Source organism: Prosopis cineraria, unplaced genomic scaffold (assembly GCF_029017545.1).
Source record: "Prosopis cineraria cultivar Desert tree isolate PC_DT_omini unplaced genomic scaffold, ASM2901754v1 PC11, whole genome shotgun sequence".
Lineage (NCBI taxonomy): Eukaryota > Viridiplantae > Streptophyta > Magnoliopsida > Fabales > Fabaceae > Prosopis > Prosopis cineraria.
In genome coordinates this window covers 11,495,594-11,516,666 of record NW_026555342.1, presented here as the reverse complement: position 1 = coordinate 11,516,666, position 21,073 = coordinate 11,495,594, and the positions used below count along the sequence as shown (strand labels likewise).

At 35.6% G+C, this 21,073-nt stretch overlaps 5 protein-coding genes and 2 non-coding genes across 7 annotated transcripts; 1 reads left to right on the top strand and 6 right to left on the bottom strand.

Annotated features, from left to right (window-relative positions):
• Positions 1–66: 66 nt before the first annotated feature.
• LOC129284798 (probable dolichyl-diphosphooligosaccharide--protein glycosyltransferase subunit 3B) lies at positions 67–1,427 on the bottom strand. The gene has a single exon (XM_054920271.1). The coding sequence runs from the start codon at positions 1,329–1,331 to the stop codon at positions 297–299; it is 1,035 nt and encodes a 344-aa protein (XP_054776246.1). The 5' UTR covers positions 1,332–1,427; the 3' UTR covers positions 67–296.
• Positions 1,428–3,661: 2,234 nt separating this feature from the next.
• On the bottom strand, positions 3,662–4,996 carry LOC129286102 (pentatricopeptide repeat-containing protein At4g21170-like). The gene has a single exon (XM_054922126.1). The coding sequence runs from the start codon at positions 4,994–4,996 to the stop codon at positions 3,662–3,664; it is 1,335 nt and encodes a 444-aa protein (XP_054778101.1).
• Positions 4,997–6,940: 1,944 nt separating this feature from the next.
• Positions 6,941–7,040, bottom strand: LOC129287323 (small nucleolar RNA snoR109). The gene has a single exon (XR_008587645.1). It is a non-coding gene; the product is annotated as a small nucleolar RNA snoR109 (small nucleolar RNA).
• A 483-nt stretch (positions 7,041–7,523) lies between these two features.
• On the bottom strand, positions 7,524–7,628 carry LOC129287321 (small nucleolar RNA snoR109). The gene has a single exon (XR_008587644.1). It is a non-coding gene; the product is annotated as a small nucleolar RNA snoR109 (small nucleolar RNA).
• A 1,003-nt stretch (positions 7,629–8,631) lies between these two features.
• LOC129287001 (uncharacterized) lies at positions 8,632–10,817 on the bottom strand. Its single transcript, XM_054923122.1, has 4 exons — positions 10,658–10,817; positions 10,407–10,524; positions 9,198–9,289; positions 8,632–9,106 (listed from the first exon to the last, which is right to left on the bottom strand). The coding sequence occupies exons 1-4, from the start codon at positions 10,671–10,673 to the stop codon at positions 9,042–9,044; spliced, it is 291 nt and encodes a 96-aa protein (XP_054779097.1). The 5' UTR covers positions 10,674–10,817; the 3' UTR covers positions 8,632–9,041.
• A 3,714-nt stretch (positions 10,818–14,531) lies between these two features.
• Positions 14,532–15,930, bottom strand: LOC129286901 (probable xyloglucan endotransglucosylase/hydrolase protein 8). Its single transcript, XM_054922996.1, has 4 exons — positions 15,635–15,930; positions 15,420–15,520; positions 15,135–15,337; positions 14,532–15,039 (listed from the first exon to the last, which is right to left on the bottom strand). The coding sequence occupies exons 1-4, from the start codon at positions 15,834–15,836 to the stop codon at positions 14,637–14,639; spliced, it is 909 nt and encodes a 302-aa protein (XP_054778971.1). The 5' UTR covers positions 15,837–15,930; the 3' UTR covers positions 14,532–14,636.
• A 3,216-nt stretch (positions 15,931–19,146) lies between these two features.
• Positions 19,147–20,566, top strand: LOC129286736 (thiamine thiazole synthase 2, chloroplastic-like). Its single transcript, XM_054922743.1, has 2 exons — positions 19,147–20,110; positions 20,243–20,566. Exons 1-2 carry the CDS (start codon positions 19,226–19,228, stop codon positions 20,411–20,413), a joined length of 1,056 nt encoding a protein of 351 aa, XP_054778718.1. The 5' UTR covers positions 19,147–19,225; the 3' UTR covers positions 20,414–20,566.
• The last annotated feature ends 507 nt before the right edge of the window (positions 20,567–21,073 follow it).

Genomic DNA, 21,073 nt, shown 5'->3' with positions numbered 1-21,073 from the left:
CAAACTATCTGTAGTCTTGACTTTTTTAAAAAGCACTGAAATTCAAGAAAAATTGTGTACCGTTCATAGAAAGGTGAGGCTTTTAAAATTTGATCATATAAGATCTCAAGTTCAAGCCCTGCAAACAGAAAAAATGCAGAGAAAACTAAACATTCCCGTTTATTACCTTTCAAGTGCCAAGTAATCTAAGGCATTCTGTCCTCAGTTAAACAATGAGAACTGAGAATACATGACCTAAAAAATTCTCAAACTTTGCGGGCAAAGAAACAAAAGGGAATAGTACTATTGGATCGTCCCTAATCTCCACGCCAACTTGAAGGCCAATATCCATGAACGGAATAACCAGACTTCCAGTTGCTCAAGAACACCACCCACCTCACTGCCCAAAAACAGAACAATAGCGCAAAGATCATAACCACCCTTTGCGTCGTCACATTGTTAACCTTCACTAGTGCTTGTGTTACATACCCCAATAACAGACCCACGATTGTATAAAAGAACCCTACACAAAAACCTTCTAGCCCAAGCTGCATTCCTGGTCCCCTGTAGAATACCGTAAACTTGGACCTATCTTTTCGATCCACCAAAAACATCGGCACCTTCCTTATGATGTTGTGCATCGCCCCCGAAACGCTAAAGAAGTACACCAAAACAGCGCCTGTTAACCAAACCCTCGGGTCGTGAAGAATTGTCTGACCCACTATGATATTCTTCACTAACCAGATCAAGAATCCGATTCCGATTAGTATCAATTTGTTTCTGGAAATAATCGGGGGTCGATGGATTGGACCCACGGCGAGGTTGGTCTTCATTTCAATGAATTCAGCCATGGATTCAGCGAGACGGGACCAATCTCCCTGATCAATCTGATATGAATCTTCAAGGCTTTGATAAGGGGCAACGATACGAAGGTGAGGGAGGGCATCGACGCCGAAGAGAGAGAAACTCTCTTTGGATTCTCTGAAATCGAGTTTGCAGAAGAACAATTTCGCGTGTGAAAGGGAAGAAGGGTGTCGACTGTTGCCAATGTAGGAGGAAGCGACGAGTTCAAATTCACGGAGCATATCTTTGAGGCGGAGGTCAGGATTGTTGTGGAGTAGAATGGCGTCGAAGAAGACGACGACCCAGTAGGGTCTTGGGGTTTCGACGGAAGTGAGGAATCGGGAGACGGATTCATCGTTGAGGTGAATTACACCGGATTTCGATTTAGATTGAAGGGCAAGAAGCTCGCGCACTCGATGGTCGGCAGATTCGGACGAAGCATTGAAGGCAACGAGAGAGCAGATAGCGATGAAGAGCAGGAAAGATGGGATTTTGGGAAATGGGGTCATCGTTAGAGAAGCGATTTGTTTCCAAGAAGAGAGGCAAGCCCTACGAAGGCATGGAGCTTTTCATCATGCATGCAAGGCGCAACAACTTTAATATACTTGCACTACACAGGAATTGGTTTATATGAGCACCATGGCGCGAATACAATGCCGTTTGACAGTGTTTTCCCAACCCCCTCCTTTTTAACCACAAATTTATTATAATAATAATAAATAAATATTATCAAATTATTATTTTTATATTTAATAAAAAAATAAAATATTAAGATGTTAAAATTAAATCTGAACAGATTAATTCATTAAAATTTAATTTAAATAGTTCATATATAAATTTTGATCTGAACAATTCAAAATTGTATTGAAATAATTAAAATTGTAACTAAAAATATTTTTTTTATTTTACTAATTTTGTACAGTTTTTTATCTATGAGAGATAATATCATTCAAGGCATAATCAGGAATTAAATATAAGTATTTTTTCAATAAAAATTCAAACATTAATTTATTACAGTGTAAGAAACTAGTTCATTTTATTAGACTCAACTCCAATTTTAAATTATTCAAATTATTTTTTATTTTTTTAGTATAATTTTCAATGTTCAAACTAAAATTTTTATTTAAACTATTCAGGTTTAATTTTAACATCTTAATATTTATTAATTTATTAAATATTAAAATAATAATTTTATAATAATCATTTATTATTATAATAAATTAATAATAAATTTGTGGTTTAAAAAAAGTAAAAAAAAATACTATCAAACAGCAGTGTTTTAATGCTAAGCACCATGATATTTATTTTAGGATAAGTACCACCGTGATAAGCATTGAAACTGAATCCCACTGCGCACGAGGACTGGGATAAGGCATCTACAATTCAATTCTACTCGTAGGGCACCATTCGATTCTACGTGTAGGGCACTAATGTGTGTGTATTTTTATGATTTTTTTTTAAAAAAAATAAAAAGGCAACGATGAAACTGTACAAAAATAAAATTAAGTTTAGGTGGATCAGCTAAAAGCGAGTCCTGCATTCTAAAGGCAGTGACGGATGAGAAAGAAAATCTATCAAACAATTTTGTGACATGGTGCCCCCCACGCCAAAACAAAAAAATTATCAGAGTCTGGAGGTGAATCATCATAAATAATTGTGTTGAAATTGACAAAATATTTTTTATTTTATTTTATTTTTTCTTTTTTTCGGGGGCGGGGATGGGAGCACCCCTACATGTCCCCCTGTAGAACCATCCCCACATGGTTGATGTGTATTGTGTGTATAAAACCCTACAAAATCTGCTCTTTGGGGTGAGGGAGTACCACGACACGATGCACATTATGAAATTATATGAGTGGGAACGGTTTCCTGCTCACTCTTGGATAAGCACTGCATTCTCATTTAAAAAATGAGATTTAAACCGTCTAAATTAAATTTAAAATATTATTTTAATTAATTTATTAAAATAAAAAATTATAAAATAATTTTAATAAATTTTTTATTTGATCTAGATTTAATTTAAAGAGTTTAATTTAATATTAAAATTTTTATAATTAATATATATTGATTATCTATATAAACTTTATATAGTCCACCAATTCAGGTATAATATTTTAACTGTATAGAATACATTTAAAAAATTTAAAATATTCAATTATAAAAAATTTAATATTAAATTAAGTCTAAATTAAATTAAAAAATTTATTAAAATTATTTTATAACTTTTATAGCTTTTTATTTTAATAAATTAATATAAAATAATATTTTAAATTTGAATTGTCTAAATTAAAATGTGAATGGTCCACATCTTATCTCTTGAATGAGCACTCCATGCTCATCCAAGAGATGAGCAGGAAACCATTTTCAGAGTTATATTAATCATTTTTACCTGTGAATACTTTTTCTTGTCCAGTCATTTTTTATTGTCGAGTAAAATAATTTACTTTTTTGGACAAAATAAATAAGAAAACACTCAACCTCTTTTTTCCCTACAAGCCTACAACTTCGCGCAACGTATCTTGCATGATAAAACGGTGTTATTTATTTTATTTTTTTTTTGACCTATGTTATTGTGAGACGCCGTTACGCTGTTCTTGTGATAGAGGAACAAGTAAAACAAGAACAATGATTAGAAATGGTCAATGATTGCGCATGACAGACAATAATGATTATATAAGAAGTCAAGAAAGCTGAAGCTGCAACTCTTCACTGCCTCCTACTTCTGAAAATTGACACCTCATACAAACCATCGATCTTTCTATACAAGTCCCTAAATTCCCAACATTATATTCTGAAAAATGCACAGGTTGACTTCTTCACATGTGCTAGAAGCTGATAATCATGCAAAACCAGATATCAAACGTTTATACTTGGGTTTATCTGGTTTAAGCCCCATCTTCAACATTTCATCATGCAGTTTCATGGCCTTTCTAAGTTCCTTCACTTTACACAGCTCACGTATCATTATTACAAAACCCTCACTGCTAAGTAAATCCTGTCTTCTCATGTAGTCAAACACTTTATCAGCTTCCTCAATCTTCCTCGCTACAAAAAGTCTATTGAGAAATACATTATAAGCCGTGACATCCAAACTCGCATTCAACTGCTCTATCTTACAATGCAGTTCAATGGCTGAATCAACTTGCCTGCTATTGCAGTAGTGCTTCATCAATAAGCTACAGAAACAAGAATCAGGCACAATGCCTCTATCTAGAAGAGCACCCAGCAAATCCTCTGCTTCTCTCCATCTACCTTTATTACACAGAGATGTCATAAACTTGGACAAGTTTGATGAATAAGGAAGAAATCCTCTTCTTACAATGTCCTTCAACAGTTCAAAACCTTCCACTTCTACACACTGATCTTCTTCACAGAGAAAATTAGCCAGTGCTTGATAATTGCCATGGTCCAAAGTAAGACCTCTCTGAGAAGTTATATTATATACAGAAATTGCTTCCCTGATTCTCCTCTCCCTGGATAGTGCTCCTAGTAAACACCCATAAGTACGGTCCTGCAAGCTAATATTCTCCTGACAAGCCCCCCTAAAGAACATTTCTGCGGCAAATGTCTTGCCGATATCACTCAGTTTTTGAACCACTAAATCGTAGTTGAATGATGATGAGCACTTGGGAAGAAGTCCCTTCTCTACCATTGTATTGATTATCCTCTCCACAACTTCAACATCATCAAGTTTACATGCTCCATCGAGGATTGAAGTGTAAGTAACAAAATCAGGGGTAAGTTTCCTAGTACTCATTTCATTCAAGGCATCAAATGCAGACTTGAAGTCTCCTTTATCACTATAACAACCAATGACAATATTATAAATTTTCGAATCATAAATCCCAGAGTCTAACAATCTGCCAATTGTGTCAAACTTTCCATTTTTACTCAAAATCTGAGTAACAATTGACAACGTAGAGCGACCAAGTCTATAGCCAAAGCGAATCAAGGCACCATAGAGACACCAAGCCAGCCGAATCTTGTTCTCTCTCTGCAAAGCATCAAGAAGCGCATTGCAGGATCGAACCGTGGGAGTACAACCACGAAGCCTCATCGACCTAAATACCTCTAACCCTTCCATGAAAAGATCCTTTTCCGAATAACGTTCAATAACAAAACTTAGCACAACAGATAATGAATCTCTAGTTCTACCTTTACTCAGTCTGACCATACTCTCTGAAATAGCAGGTGCAGGGCATTCCCGAATCAAAGAATCCAAGAGGGGTTTTGAATGATGACAGTGGATGAGATCAGGCCGGATTTGATTTGAATGGAACCAGAGATTTGGGCTGAGTTTGGATATTGTGGAGTTTGGAGGAACAGAGATGGGTTAAAGTTTAGAGGAGAGATTGAGGCCCTGGAGGAGGGACATCCAGTTGCGTCTCTGCAAGAGAGTGGAAGAGATTTGGGAAGCGAGTTGATTTTGTTGGATTTGGGTTCCTCCAGTTGCGAGAAGTGGCGAAGGATCTGGAGAAATTTGGAGACTTGGGAAGATACATATGGGGCCAGATGACCTGGGCGAAGTGCCCTGTTGCGTCGATAACATTGCGAGGAACCGAAGGATTTTGTTTTTGTTTTTGTGGTTTTTTTTTGGGGGGGGGGGGAGGGTGAGTTTGGATTCCAAAAGGTGGTAGTGGATAATATTAATTATATAAATTTTTAAAAAATCAAACCAAGTCTTTTTAAGAAACAGGAGAATTTAAATTTATTTTTAGTATTTCACAAATTTATAACTTACAATGTGAGATGAGAAACTTGGGTTTTGCTTATAGTTGACAAACAATGGTGCTGTTATTTTTAAATCATCAATGCGATTGCCATTTGCGACTTGCAAATCTCATTTTTTTAGTCACCGTCCTTCAGATTCAGTGCAAGCACAAGCAGGGCAATACTCGGAGTCCTGGAGCATGTGCTGCTTACAAAATTAATGTGATGATTAGTTTATATAAGATTAATGATCCATTGCTGGCACTCAGACACATACAAGCAGTATTTTGGCAGCAGAAGCATCTTACCTACTGATTTCTCAGAAGCGCATTCAGGGCCTTGAGGTCTTCTGATCATCAACTAACTTACCCAATGAAGGGTTTTTTTGGTCTGCAAATGGTGCGCACTGCAATTTGTGAATTCTGTGCATATTTTTGTCACTGACGATTATACATCTAAGCAGAGTTCCCTGTTTAACGGGATTCTTTGTAGTTGTGGCAGAAGAGACCCTCGCATAGAATGTACAAAAAGTCACAAATCCATCACAAACTTTTGAAACTCTGGTATTTCCTCCTCTAGCCAAGTAACACAACTGCTACTGTTCATTTGAGGTTCACAATAATCATTTGTGATATGGTTCAGTAGCATCAAGATTGTTGGCCCAAAAAATAGTACCATCAAGATTGGAGTTAACATCATGACATCAATAATTCTCAAGTCCAGATTGGCTCCATCATCAAACACCTATCGAAAGTCTTACAGTTCACACTTCTTATATTTTGCCTCTTGGCTTTTCCTTTTCCGCAACCTTTTATTAAAAAAAAGAAAATAATTCTCAGGTTCCAATATTATACTGTTTATACCACCATCGCTTCTAGTCTTGTGCAACCAAATTTCTTTGATTGTTCCTCCTAGAGTGAGTCTCAGTCATTGTAAATAGTTGACGAATTTCATTTACTATTTTACTTTACACAGCCAATAATTTCGTTCTCATTTTCCCAACATCATTTCTTTACTAGCATCCAGAAAGAGTCCACACTCATCGAGTCATTATGAAAGGCAATTTCTAAACGCATGGCTCATGACACACTTAAATGCCAAACAACAATAACTCGCAAGATTAAGCTTCGGCAGAGAAGTGTTTGGATGCCAAAGTATGAGATTTCTAAACAACCAAAGGAAGAAATTTAGGTGAAATAATTCAAGAAAAGATAAATGTAGGCACCGGTTGAACGCAATCTGCAGGAAAATCAAAGCAGGTGCACGGAAGGTGGCCCTTTTGAAAAATAAAAGCTTTTGATATTAGAGAAGGGTCTCTGAAAAAGCCAAATCATATGCCATTTCCCTCTTCTCCCTTCTCATTATCATAGACCAACCTCAAGGTTCAGTCACAAGAAAAAGAAAAGTAAAATGTGAGAAGCTCGGTAAGTCAGATTTATCGACAAGTGACCCAAGAAAGATCTCACAACAGCCGGCCAGTTAGCTTCCCTAGAGTTGAGTCTCAGTCATTGTAGAATAGTTGACGAATTTCATTTACTATTTTACTTTACACAGCCAATAATTTCGTTCTCATTTTCCCAACATCATTTCTTTACTAGCATCCAGAAAGAGTCCACACTCATCGAGTCATCATGAAAGGGCAATTTCTAAACGAATGGCTCATGACACATTAAATGCCAAACAACAATAACTCGCAAGATTAAGCTTCGGCAGAGAAGTGTTTGAATGCCAAAGTATGAGATTTCTAAACAACCAAAGGAAGAAATTTAGGTGAAATGCAATTCAAGAAAAGATAAATTGTAGGCACCGGTTGACGCAATCTGCAGGAAAATCAAAGCAGGTTGCACGGAAGGTGACCCTTTTGAAAAATCAAAAGCTTGATATCAGAGAAGGGTCTCTGAAAAAGCCAAATCATATGCCATTTCCCTCTTCTCCCCTTCTCATAATCATAAGACCAACCTCAAGGTTCAGTCACAAGAAAAAGAAAAGTAAAATGTGAGAAGCTCGGTAAGCAGATTTATCGACAGAGACCCAAGAAAGATCTCACAACAACCGGCCAGTTAGCTTCTTAGATCGGTTTGATTTGGCTACAGCCGCTATGGCCATTCAAGAACAAGGGCACTTTATAATGATTTCTCCCTTTCCTTGGTACATGTAGCCTTCCCTCACACCGTGAATCCAAGGATTCGTGATGAGAGACAACTAACCCAGGAGCAATTAGATTCTACCAAATAACTTTCTTTCGAATAACTGGAAAAATGAGAGAGCATAAAAAGTGCAAAGGTCAGGGTACAAAACAAATCAGATCAGAATACTAAGCGACACGAGAAAAATAGCTGAAAAGGATAGGTATTGAAGTAAAAGAAATGGTTGGTCGGGGCTAAGAAACTGAAGGAAAGGAGATGCGATTAGCAGCTTCGCCCTCCCGCGAGTTAGAAAGATGAGTCGGAAGCACAACTCAAGAACTCATTTTATACTGATGTTTTCACAAACCCTAGAATCTTGACCCTTCAGCGCAAGGATTTGATCAAATCATGGCTATCCAAACTAATTAAAAGGTCATGTTAATATATATAAAATAAAATCATTTAGCTAAAATGTACTCTTTCGTGACTTTTTTTATTCTCCTTTCTTTTTTATTGCGTAAAGCTCAAAATAAATTTATTCTAATATTTATTTAATTTGAAATATGTTATTATATACTTCATGATCTTTAAAATAAAAATTATCTATTCTTTAAAAAGTATTATTTCTAATAATTTTAAAAAATTCAAATACCAGTATTTACTATTTTTCTTTAAAGTATGCATTTATAATTTATTATTATACTTTTATCTGCTCAGTACATTTTCTTTAAAAAAACATATTCGGCTTAGATGTTCGGGAAGCAATTACTTCAAATATCAATTGAATCCTTTCTTCACATGCTCTGATCAAACGCTAATTTATGTAACATCTTATTAGGACTTAGTTTCAGGTGAGTTTGCTATCAGCTATGCCACATTCAAGATCAGGGGCATCAAATCACCACTTCCACCTTCCCCTTTGTACTCGTAACCTTCACTCGCACAACTCAATCAAAAGGGGAAAAAAATCAAATAACAAAAAAACTGAGAAAGCATTTATTGATTTGCCAAGGACAAGCATAACAATATCTTGTTGGCAAGAGCAGAGGAACGAAGAAGCATCTCCCAAGAACCCTAACCAAGAGAGACTATGTAAGTATACTCTCAGTACTCATTGGTGCGTCCAAAGGAAAAAGCATCGCGGTCCGCCACTTGATATTGTCATGAAAATAGATTGTATTACAAAGAATGATGGTACAAAAGGCACAAATCACGGCCTTCCAGGTTACACAGAAGCCATCCAACATTTAACTACGAAGCGCTGCTTTTGTTCTTTACAGGTTCCGTTACAAAGATATCAGTATCATCTAGACAACTATCCAGAAAACAAAGCTGTTAAGCACCTAAAAGAAGATGTGGCATCTTGCACACGACTGGTGTCCACTATACATTGCTTTGCTTGTAAAGCTTGGTGTCAAGAACTTGTTTACCACACATCGCACAAACTCCTGAAACACAACACAACTCTCGAGTTTAGTATTCTTACTGGAAAGCAAAAACGTCTGTCTAGTTTCAGAACATCTCCAAAACAAGTTGTACCTTTAGAGTAAGCACAGGTGTGGCAATACTTCGCATCCTGGTGCACCTGCTGCTTGCAGATAATGCACTTAGTGTTTCCGTAAGGGGTCCATCTGCAAGCAAATCAAAGCAATAATAAATTAACACAACATTTATGATCCAAACATGTATGCCTAACCAATTCATAAACAAAATGAGAGAATGCCACCACCTCAGCATTCTGCCAAGCAGCCAAGGTGCCACGTTTCACATCATGCAAACACACTTTAGACGACAAAATAACTATAAAACTATTGACATCTAAATATGAGATGGAAGTATAAGAAGCGATTGGTTAGTCTCAAATTCATAAATTTTGAACCCTCCTTATTAATAATATTTTGATTGTGTCATGTTTCATGTCCTCTGTCCATACTTTAACTAAGCTTACAGTAAGCATCAACTTGTAAAACTGGTAAACTATTGACTTCTATAAACGAAATGGAATATGAGCAGCCAAAACTAGTCTTTTCTACGGCCTTAAAATATTTTGAACCAGTAACCAATATATAAAAAGTATTCATGTGCAACAATCAGAAATTCAATTTTACTTGTCAGAGAAGACTGACCACCCTGGGAGAAAAGGGGGCGGGATTCTAGACACCTGAAATAAAATAAAACTTCAACGACACAGCAAACTAGTACTTCGACTAGTAACTACAAACAGAAATTGTTGTGGCATATAAACAGTTGGTGCGTTGGAATGTTGGATGTTAGAGGCATTACAAGAGCATATGTAAAATCACAATATCCCAAGAGAAAACGAGAGAAGAAAGAAGCAGGGGTCATAACTTCAATTTTGCCCACAACTTAATCGTTCCCTCTCTAGGAGATACAATCGCAACGTCTGCAACATATAGTTGATAAAATAAAGCATAATTGAATAATACGCAATAACAAGTGACATTCACCGCCTGTATAATTTTGTAAAATTATGACAGAACTTGTTCGAGAATAGCGTCTGTCATAGCAAGAATCGATAGACACAACTGGAAGGTCATGTTGAACAGCAAAACAACAAGGGAGTTAATTTTCATTAAAAAAATTGCATATATATCACGTAGAATCTTTCACCTGATCATTACAAATGATATCGATCAAAGAGTCAAAGCATGCTTCTTAAATCCCTTTAGCATACCCAATAAGAAAAAGAAAGGAAAAATAAAAATATGAACTTGAATTTTGACGTGCCTGTTCTTCTTCGAGAGAAGCTTGTTTTCGTTGATCTTCCGGCCACCGCCCTCAGTAGTATTGCTAGCGCCTTCTTTCCACTTATCTGGTACTATCACCTTCGATAATTTCTTCTCGCCTGAAAGAAAAAAATCATAATCAGAATACAGAAAACTGCACCAGTGGCTCCTTTGCCACTCAGATTTTCAGAAAATTTCCCCAAAAAAAATTCCAGTGGAACTACAAATTACAACGAAAGGCGAGGAACTTACACTTCTCGCAGACCATTGCGATCGTCGATGGCTCTAATTCCCGATGATAAACTTGCAGTGTAAGTGATCGATTCGACGAATCCCTAACCTAAACCCTATCGCACCTACGACCGAATGATGTCGTTTAAGCAGTGCGAATCTTGATGGCAATCGTTAAATTAAACGACAGGTCCAGATCTTGATAGAAATTTTCAACCCTCTATCAAAAATGAATTGACAAAATTACCCTCGACAAAACTTTCAAGTTTTAACGCGTGTCGTCGTATACAGGATTAACAAAATGCTAATCTGAGCCGTTGGATTATTATTTTGTAGTGTATAATTCCAATCCTCTTTGGTTATGTACCCAACCCAACCCAACCCATTTATCTTTGCTTTATCTAAGTACACGTGGACAATATGATTGTCTTTGCTCAATACTTCCCTGTTATTATAATTTTCCCAATGTCTTTGATCAGCTTTTCCCCAGATGCTCGCCAATGCAGCTTTCAAAAAAAGTTGGTTTTAACACTGATAATCGCTTATTGGCAAAAGGTGGTGTTTGAATATTTTTTTAGTTAATCAATTTTTTTAGCAAAAAAATCGATTACTTGCCTAACCAAACAGGCACTAAGAGATTACACTGGCACTAAATGAGTGACACAGAGCCATAGTCAAATGTACATGAAGAATAACAGAGTTGGAATGAAGGCAGGCAAAACTATAAAATCCAAGCCAACTATCTACTAATTTCGTTATATATGATTGAAACACATTCTTTTTGCAAATGGTAACAATATCCTATCCTAAGACACCAAAAGGGGACTGCATCATGGGCAACAACAAAGGAGGAAGCTTTTTCGATTTCGGGTTTAAAAGAAAGATTGTCAAATGGAGAGAAAATTGAAACTAAAGGAAGAAACTATCAAAAACGTATCTTTTAAGTTTCAAAATTTAAAATGAAACCATATTAGTTTTTATAAAAATTTGATGTAAAGCTGACATGATTTCAAGTTTTCACGTTGGTTGTAGAAGCAATTAATATGAAAACATATGGAAAATTTTCACCTAAGTCTCCCAGGGCAAATTAAATTATTAAAAGATCTCATAACATGTATAAAATATTATCAAATTTTAAATCTTGTGTATTTATAATTGAGCAGAGGAAAAAGACAATTGGACAAATGAAAATGACAACTTAATATTAAACTCATATATGAATTGTCATTTTTATTCGCCCAATTATAAATATCTTTTGTCAAGTTATAAATGTCTAAAAATTGAAATTTAAAAATATTTTTTATATTTTATGAAATCTCTTAATAATTAAATTTTTTTTATGGGATTTAAGTGTGATTTTTTCATGTTTTCCTATCGGTTTTTCACAAAATCAATGTAAAAACTTTTGCATATAATTACAATTTTACCCCATTTTTTTGCTATGGTTTTTTTAAATAATTGATGTTAAAAGACGATGTAAAAAAGTTACTCTGTAATAGTGATTATATGTTAACCATGCTCGGATCTTAGTGTTGAAAGTTGAAACTATAAACCAATTAAAACGACACACACGCACCGAAATCAAAGTTCTATCAGCAGATGCCCATTGTTGGACGATACAAAACTTCGAAGAAATTAGGCAGCAGAATCTTCCGCATAGTAAGGACCCCTTAGTTTAATATAATATAATAAAATAAAACACAATTTTTTTGTCAAAAAATTCTAATCACTGGTACAAATTTAACTTTTTACAAGGAATTTTTTTCATTAGGCAAACAATTAAAAAAACAAGGTGGTTACTTAAGAAACCGAAATAAAAAACTTTTTAAATTTTTACATCATCTTTCTCCTCTTACAAGAATGTTATATTTTACAATTTTTTTCTCATCAATGGGATTTTCTCTACAATTTCCTCTATTTTTCTAGCTCGAAATCACATATCTTTAGCAATGTTAATCCTCCCCACCTATTCCAACCATCTTCTCAAAACTCCATCATCAATTTCTTTAAAATTAATTCCATCTATTAGTTTGGTAGAGGCATTGATTCTAAGCATTTTTCTTAGGCTTGAGTCATTAAGGTAAGTTTGTCTAATTTCATTCCCACCCTCTAATCTCTTCTTTAAATTAGTTTTTTTTAGAGTTTATGGTTAGGGTTTTTGTTTTTAAGGATACCAAACTATTGGGTAGGAATTTTATGGTGATTTTGAAGTTAAATAGATGTTATTTAGATTGTTTTCTCAATAATTATGATGATATGGAGGTTAAATTCGAAACCTTAGACTAAATGGGTAGATTTTTATAATGTTTGAGGGTTTAGAGGCTAAATAAGTGATATGTAAAAATTCTAAATTATAATTTAGACAAAAATTTTACAAGTTAAACATTAAATCTTAAGTCAACTTGTACAAATATAAAAATATTGCCCTCCTGGTATATTTTGCACTGGACTTTATGTTGATCATGTTATTGTCACATTGCATTTCTTTTGTATGGTGTTTCATCAAGAGAGTCAAAGCTAACCCAAACCTAACACACCACTTCTTTCTTTACCTAAGTTTCTTTTTTTTTTTTTCACTATGTTGCCAAATATATATATATATATATATATATGTCCACCTTGCTTTGTGACCAATTGAAAACTTAATTAAATCAAGGTCTAATAATTATCTATTATCTATTTTGAGGCGATGTGGAACTAAACTTATTTATATATGCAACCTGTTTGATTTCCTGCTAATATTTAAATTTTTTTTGATTAATCACTAATCAGACTTTAAAAATCAAGTGTTTGATGCTGTGAATGGATTCTCACTGTTATCTCAAATTGGATTAGATATAAATTCTTATTTTGTTCATTATTTGAGAAACAAGATACTAGTTTGATGATGATTCTCCCTTGATTAAGGATAAGGTATGCCCGTGGTGGATATCGTGCTCTTAATATAGTAATAAGTTTATTGTTTTGGTTGTAGAAATACCTTGAACCAGATGACCTTGATTCTAGAAATCTACTTATTTTGGTTGCATACATTACCCCATCGACATACCTTAGGCAACATACTTTATGGAGATTCTATGAGTTCAGATAGTTTTAGATAATTTTAATGAGTTTTTTAGTTTAAGACAAATCTTGGATACCTTATGTATATTTTTGGATAGTTAATTGTAACAATTTTAATTGTTGAAAACTTTAAATGAATTATATTGGATAGTTAATAATTTTGGATAATTAAAATTGATTGTGTTGTTTGGATGAAAATTTTATATGATTTATACTATCTAGCTGGTTATATTTGTGTATAAGGATGAAAAAATATATACAAATATTATATATATATATAAAATTATTTTTTTACATTGGTTACAACCATAATTAATGTAAAAAACTCACTTTCTATATCAGTTATATCGATATGTAAAAAGTGAGGGAATCATTTATTTTTTTAAAACATTAATTGTTTATAACATTGTCTTGTGAATGATATAAAAAGTCATTTTTATTTACTGTAAAAAGCTTTTTCTATTATAGTGAATTTTTAATAATGTGAATTAATAATGATGTTAGTCAAAATAAAAATAAGTGTTCACAGTGCCTACAATAATTACATCCCCAACTAACACATCAAGCATTGCCAATCTGAAAATTGAGTTAAAATTATAAAATAAAGCTTTGTCAACATAAATTGAATCAAATTATTTGGAAAGTTTTTTTAGTTAACATAAATTTGTTAAGCTTCGTTGTCAAACATTCATAGAATTCTGCAGCGTACCTTATACTTGAAGCAGATCATTAAAGTATTTAACTAGTTATCTTAACAACATTAGGTTCTTTAAACTTAAGTAAACTATATGCTTTATTGTAAACAATATTCTGTATACTGTAAGTGAATCAATTAAATCAATGAAATGCTAAAACAATACTTGACATTATTTCACAGCATACAATTTGAAGACAAAATGGGGATGTGGGAAAAATAAAGAATAGAGAAGAATTGAATTTAATCCCAAGGGCTGAGAGAGCACTCCTCGGGCAAAGTAGGATATCGTTCAGAATCGTTGCAATAATCATAAATAACCATATTTCTCTGAACCCAGGCATAGTCCTTCTTCTGATCATCAGAAAGGTGCCAAGCATTGTACTGATCCCACCAGTTCTTGGTAGTGGTGGACACACAATCTGGGTATGGATCCTCCCATTGACAAGCATCCACACTGAAATCTTTGTACGATGACACGAACGGTGCTAGCTTCCAGTTCGTCTTCTCCAGCCCTCCTCTCGTCGCCCAGTCATCTGCATTCCATATGCTCGAGAACAGAAACATCGGTTTCTCGTTCGGGAAGAAGCTGTTTGGCTTCCCATTGTTCTTGTACACTCTCAGCGGAACTCTGTCCACAAAAAACCTGCCTTCCCCAAATCCCACAATCACCTGATGTGTTCTCATGGAACTGAGTTTCTTGATTGGAAAATGGGGACAATGAGGAGAAAGGGAACTTACACGAGCTGGTGATCGTTCCATAGAACAGAGTAAGTGTGGTAGTCCTCGGTGGGGTCGAACCAGAGCATGTGCCTCATCTCACGGCCTCCAGTTCCATTCTTGTACACGTTTGTCTGAATCAAGTAAGGCTGCCCTGTCCTGTTTCCTAAGAACTCAAAATCAATCTCGTCTCTTTCTGGCCCTGCTCCATTCTCGCTGCACATCTGCATCAATTTCAATTCAATTCATGATCTCCCACATGAGAAAGGTAGTATTTTGGTACATTCTTGAATTTGAATGACTTACATAATAAGCTGTCACCACACCAGCAGAATCGCCTCCAACTAGCTTCAGCTTCATGCTGAACCATCCAAATCTGTAGCGTTGTTTCGTTTGGAACCCGCATCCTATTCACCGAAAAAGTTACATCGACAAGGTTTGAACTTGGTGCATTGATCAAACAATTGACCTTCATAAATAAGGTAAACCACCCTGAATGACACGTTGAGCTGATGAGTTACCTGTTTCTTTGTCGAGAGAGAGATACCAGATCTGGCCATCTTCGGAGGTGGTGAAGTGTTCCTTGGACCACATTATGCTGAAGTTGTCTTCGAAGGATCCTTTGGAGATGCCTGCTTGGGATGCAGCCGCCATGGCCATGAGAGCTGCAAAGAGAAGGATCATGGATAGTGATGCAGAAACTGGGCTTGAAGGGGTGTCCATGGCGGGCGGATGAGGGAAGATTTTGGAGTGAAAGGGATTAGATCTGTGACTGAAAGAGAGAGAGAGGTGTAGAATAAATTGGGGGGGGGGGGATTATTTGAAAATAATTTAGAGCATCCAGTTGTAATCTTGTAATGTCATATGCCATTGTTCCCCAGTTTCTTGTTGGACCCAAGCTCGCGTATCGACGCTAAAATCAATAAAATATCTGCCTGTGGGTTGGGGGGGGGGGGTTTTGAGGATTGGAAAAGGGTTATAATGGGAAATGGGGATTAAAATAAAGGGGGAGTGAGGGGGGTGGCCCTGTGGGGTCTGTAAGTCTATTAGGTTACATGGAAACAACGTGGGAGTGTGATCCTTGGAATTACATTCTGTGCTCGTCAAGAACAATCATAACTTTTCATTTCAACTTTATTTAATCCTTATTGTTTATTTAAATTAAATTTTTAAATATTTTTAATATTATATTTATTAATATAAAAAATATAAAAATATAAAAAATTTAATATATCTGTTTATAATCAATTTGGTCAATTTAATCTAACAATCCAATTAATATTAAAAAAATTTATAATTTTATAATTTGATTATATAGATAGATTTTATACAATTCAAGTATAATTTAGATAATCTTATTTGATATTAAAAAATTATAAATTTTATAAATTAATTATTTAAATGTACTCTAAATAATACGAGTTTAATATTATAATTTTTTATATTTTGTATTTTAATAAATGTAATATTAAAAATATTAAAAAAATTAATTTAAATAAACGGTATGAATTAAATAAGGTTGAAATGGAGGTACAGGAAAAACGCAGACGTGTGATCCTTCTGGTTTTCGAATTCAAAATTCTTGACAGCTGCATTCCGCTGTCCGCCCAGCCTTCTTACTCCAATCATTATATTATAGTATTACTATATACTATTTTATTTAGATCGAATTTAATAATAGATAATTAAATTATATATATCTTGAAAGGTTGGGGTTGAATAGAATATATAAAAAAATAGGGAGAATTATAAATAAAGAACTAATAAAATATTAATATTAAATTATAATTTTTTCACAATTAAAATTTCTAGATTCAGTATATCTTATTTCATGTTTTAGTATTAAAATCTTTAAAAACTCTTGGTTTGACATTATTTTTAATAAAATCTTTAGGTATCATTTCACTAATAAACTAACAAAGTCATGGCAACAATGGTGAATTCTTCACTGAATTAATGTACTTGCATTGGAGAAAGTAAAATTGTATTTGCTTTATAGATCTATCGGGGGGTTACGCTGCTTTTTGAGAGTAATACGATACTTTCTTCTTTAATAAAAAAGACCAGGGGAAAATCATGTGAAAGATAACAATTAAATTTAGTCAGAATTCAAAAGGTTTCTACGTTTTAAAATAATTCATTTAAAATTTTAATATCTATATTATTAAGTACAGTTGGATCTACGAGCTAGTTTGTGGACTTCTCTAAAATATAGTTAAATGTAATAATCTAGTATCTCTAAGATCTTTGATTTTTATGATGGTTTTATAAAGAGGTTGATTTTAACAAAAATTGAACCCTTCAAGAATACCCAAAAATTCTACAACAATACTGAAATAATAATAAAGGTATTTAGAAAATTTTTTTATCCAGTCTTCTTGATCACCGTGAATGCGAGCTCGACAAACAGCGTTACCTTTTACATTGACGGAGCCATTAGCGGAGGACACCATTTATGACACTCCTTCCAAGAAGAAGATGTTTGCCAACCATCGAGGTGATTGAGGAAACAAATAAAGCAAAGCTTATGGGGGTTAATGGTCTTATAAAGTTTAAGAAGATGACCGACCAACCAACATCCCCAACACTTTTAGCCACGAACCCTAATTAATGGAAAATATAGATCAGCGTTTTTTTTAGCTTTTCTTCACTGCACACTCCATGTGATAAGTCTAAGATTAAATATGTCTCATTCAATCTACGAGGAGTGCAAGACTTTATCACATGGCCTCGAGTACACTGCATCCCATGACCAATTCAACTTAATCATTTCATTTTATTTTTAAGCTTAAAACAATACATATATGCCATTAGCCAGCGTGCATGTTTCTTGTCCTGTCACTCTACCTTAAACTAATGCTATATTCGAGTCCGTTCGAGCAGTCTTTTACGTTATGATGAATGGAATGGGTTATGGATCCATCAGCACTGTGCCCCTATTCCTTTGAGCATTTGCACATGGCAATGTGGCTTTCCACAATGGTGTCTAGTCATTAGTTCTTATAATTATTGGAGAATGACACCGGACACCAGAAGCGTGCATGTGCCTGGACTTGGTCAACGTTAATATTGGTTGACTTCTCGAGATAGCTGATGAAAACAACATTACTAAACACGCCCTTGGAGCCCCTATATGATCTTAGGTTGGTGATTTACTATTGTGTAAATTGGCCCATATCCCAATAGGCCCAATTTGTCCACTCAAGCTATACACATAATAGTTGGGAATGGGTGTCGCGTTAAGCCCATTTGGCAAGAAAACATAACTTTGCAGCGCTATTTGAAAGTGTATTCTTAGATGATCTTTTGGCATCGCTACTAGGACATTTGCGTTTACATTTATGACTTATATGTTGAAGCCCATTATTTTAGAGATCCATCATACTTTTTGGGAGTAAGAGTCTAGCTGAAACCCGGGGTCTTTTAAATCTTATAATATTTTTAAGTGGTTATATAAAGCTTAACCTAAAAATTTTACGGGTGTTATCCATTTCATGCAATCTACGGAAACTTAGAAACTAGTCAATTAAAATGAATTCACCTATTAATCTACTATACATTGCTCAGATTGTGACGTGCTCTTTGTGGCTGATAGCTGTAGACACCCAAAGTGGAAATCACAGGCATAATCCTAAAACATTATGAAGATGAATTCCTTACCAAAAGATGATGACAGAGATAAATATCTTATAAATCTGGGTGACTTACAAATGGCATATCACTAATATCACCTGATTCATTTGTACTTATGTGGTACTACTGTACATCTCATCTCCTTTTTCTTCGCCTTCCTTTCACTGCTTTTTGCTTGGTGGGGTGAACCTGCTTTTTTCTTTTGGAAAAAGCTGATATGATATCCCATATCTGATATAATATCTCCACTACCCCTGATAGCGAAAACCCCACCTTTCTCCACCGTTCAAACTCTATCTCCGCCTTCTCATAGCTATTCACCTCAGATTTTTCATTCAGATATTTCCTTCTTGTCTTCCCAGAAAGGTCTCGCTCGTTCTGTTTATAAACCCCTTCCTTCTTATTCACTTCGCAATATCAATCTCTTCCTTCTTCTTCTTCTTCTTCTTCTTCAATTCATTTCAACACCAAATCACAGTATGGCTGCCATGGCCACTGCAACCCTAACCTCCTCCATCTCTTCCAACCCCAAATCTTCTTTCTTCCACAGTAAGATACCTTCATCTGTTTCTTCTCGCTTCACGCCTGTCAAATCCTCCATCTCAATGTCCCTAAACTCTCCCTCCTACGACCTCAATTCGTTCACCTTCCAGCCCATCAAAGAATCCATTGTCTCCCGGGAAATGACACGCCGTTACATGACCGACATGATCACCTACGCCGACACCGACGTCATCGTGGTCGGAGCCGGCTCTGCCGGCCTCTCCTGCGCCTATGAGCTCAGCAAGAATCCCTCAGTACAAGTGGCCATCATCGAACAATCCGTCAGCCCTGGCGGCGGCGCGTGGCTCGGTGGGCAGCTCTTCTCGGCCATGGTGGTCCGAAAGCCGGCCCACCAGTTCCTGGACGAGCTCGGCGTGGAGTACGACGAGGCTGAGGACTACGTGGTCATCAAACACGCGGCCCTTTTCACGTCGACTATCATGAGCAAGCTTCTGTCACGGCAGAACGTGAAGCTGTTCAACGCGGTGGCGGCGGAGGATTTGATCGTGAAGGAGGGGAAGGTGGCAGGGGTGGTGACGAACTGGGCGCTGGTGTCGATGAACCACGACACTCAGTCGTGCATGGACCCTAACGTGATGGAGGCGAAGGTAGTGGTAAGCTCGTGCGGGCACGACGGGCCGTTCGGAGCGACGGGAGTGAAGAGATTGAAGAGCATAGGGATGATCGACAGCGTCCCAGGAATGAAGGCTCTGGACATGAATGCTGCCGAGGATGCTATTGTTCGATTGACCAGGGAGGTCGTGCCCGGAATGATTGTCACCGGCATGGAAGTTGCAGAGATTGACGGAGCCCCAAGAATGGTACGATCATATATCTATATATATATATATATATATAATCAGTGAATTAAAGAACAAATTAAAAGAAAGCTTTTTTGGCCTCGTGATTGAAAAGAGGGATTCATGAACATGTGGAATGATTTGTTGTGACAGGGTCCAACGTTTGGAGCGATGATGATATCGGGGCAGAAGGCGGCGCATTTGGCGTTAAAGGCACTGGGGAAGAACAATGCCATAGATGGAACATGCGAGCTTGGAAGACAAGAACAACCCGTGCTTGTTTATGCTTCCGCTGAAATTGATCAAGACATCGTTGATGCTTAGAAACTTAGCTCAACATTAAATATCTTCGGTTTTTTCCCCTTTTCATCTCTGTTTCGCTTCGTCTTCTGTTTGGTTACCCCACTCTTATTATCTGGGAATAAACCTAGAAAATCGACAATCTTTTTTACATGGAGCAAACACAGACTTTTGTTCGATTGTGCCTTGTGTTTACTATGGATTCACTTCACCTAAAATATATACATAAAATAAAAAGATAAACATAAAAAATTTGGTCATCGGACCTACATTATCTAAAATAGGGTCCACCCTTCTATATCCATTTCTCACCTTAATTTTGTAATTTAGGTGAAGTGCACTTTAGCATATCTATATTCAAAGTTAGTGTAACTGTAAAATTAAGATTTGGATCAGTAAGCATGACTTAAATCTTCTTCACTCAATGAATATCTGATGTGATATGATAATAATGATTCGATTTAATTAAACAATTGTAAAAGATTTTGTATTTAATATTTAAAAAGTAACAAGTCTCAAATTTATGGCTGTGTATTTGCCTATTTGGTTTTCCTCAGGTAAGAAAACTTTAAAAAGTTAAAATAAGATGATGTACATGAAAGGTCCAATTTTTTTGCCTTGTTTGGCAACCATGAGCGTGGAAGAATGAAAGTTGAAGAAGGATCCAATTCTTTTGTTGCATGG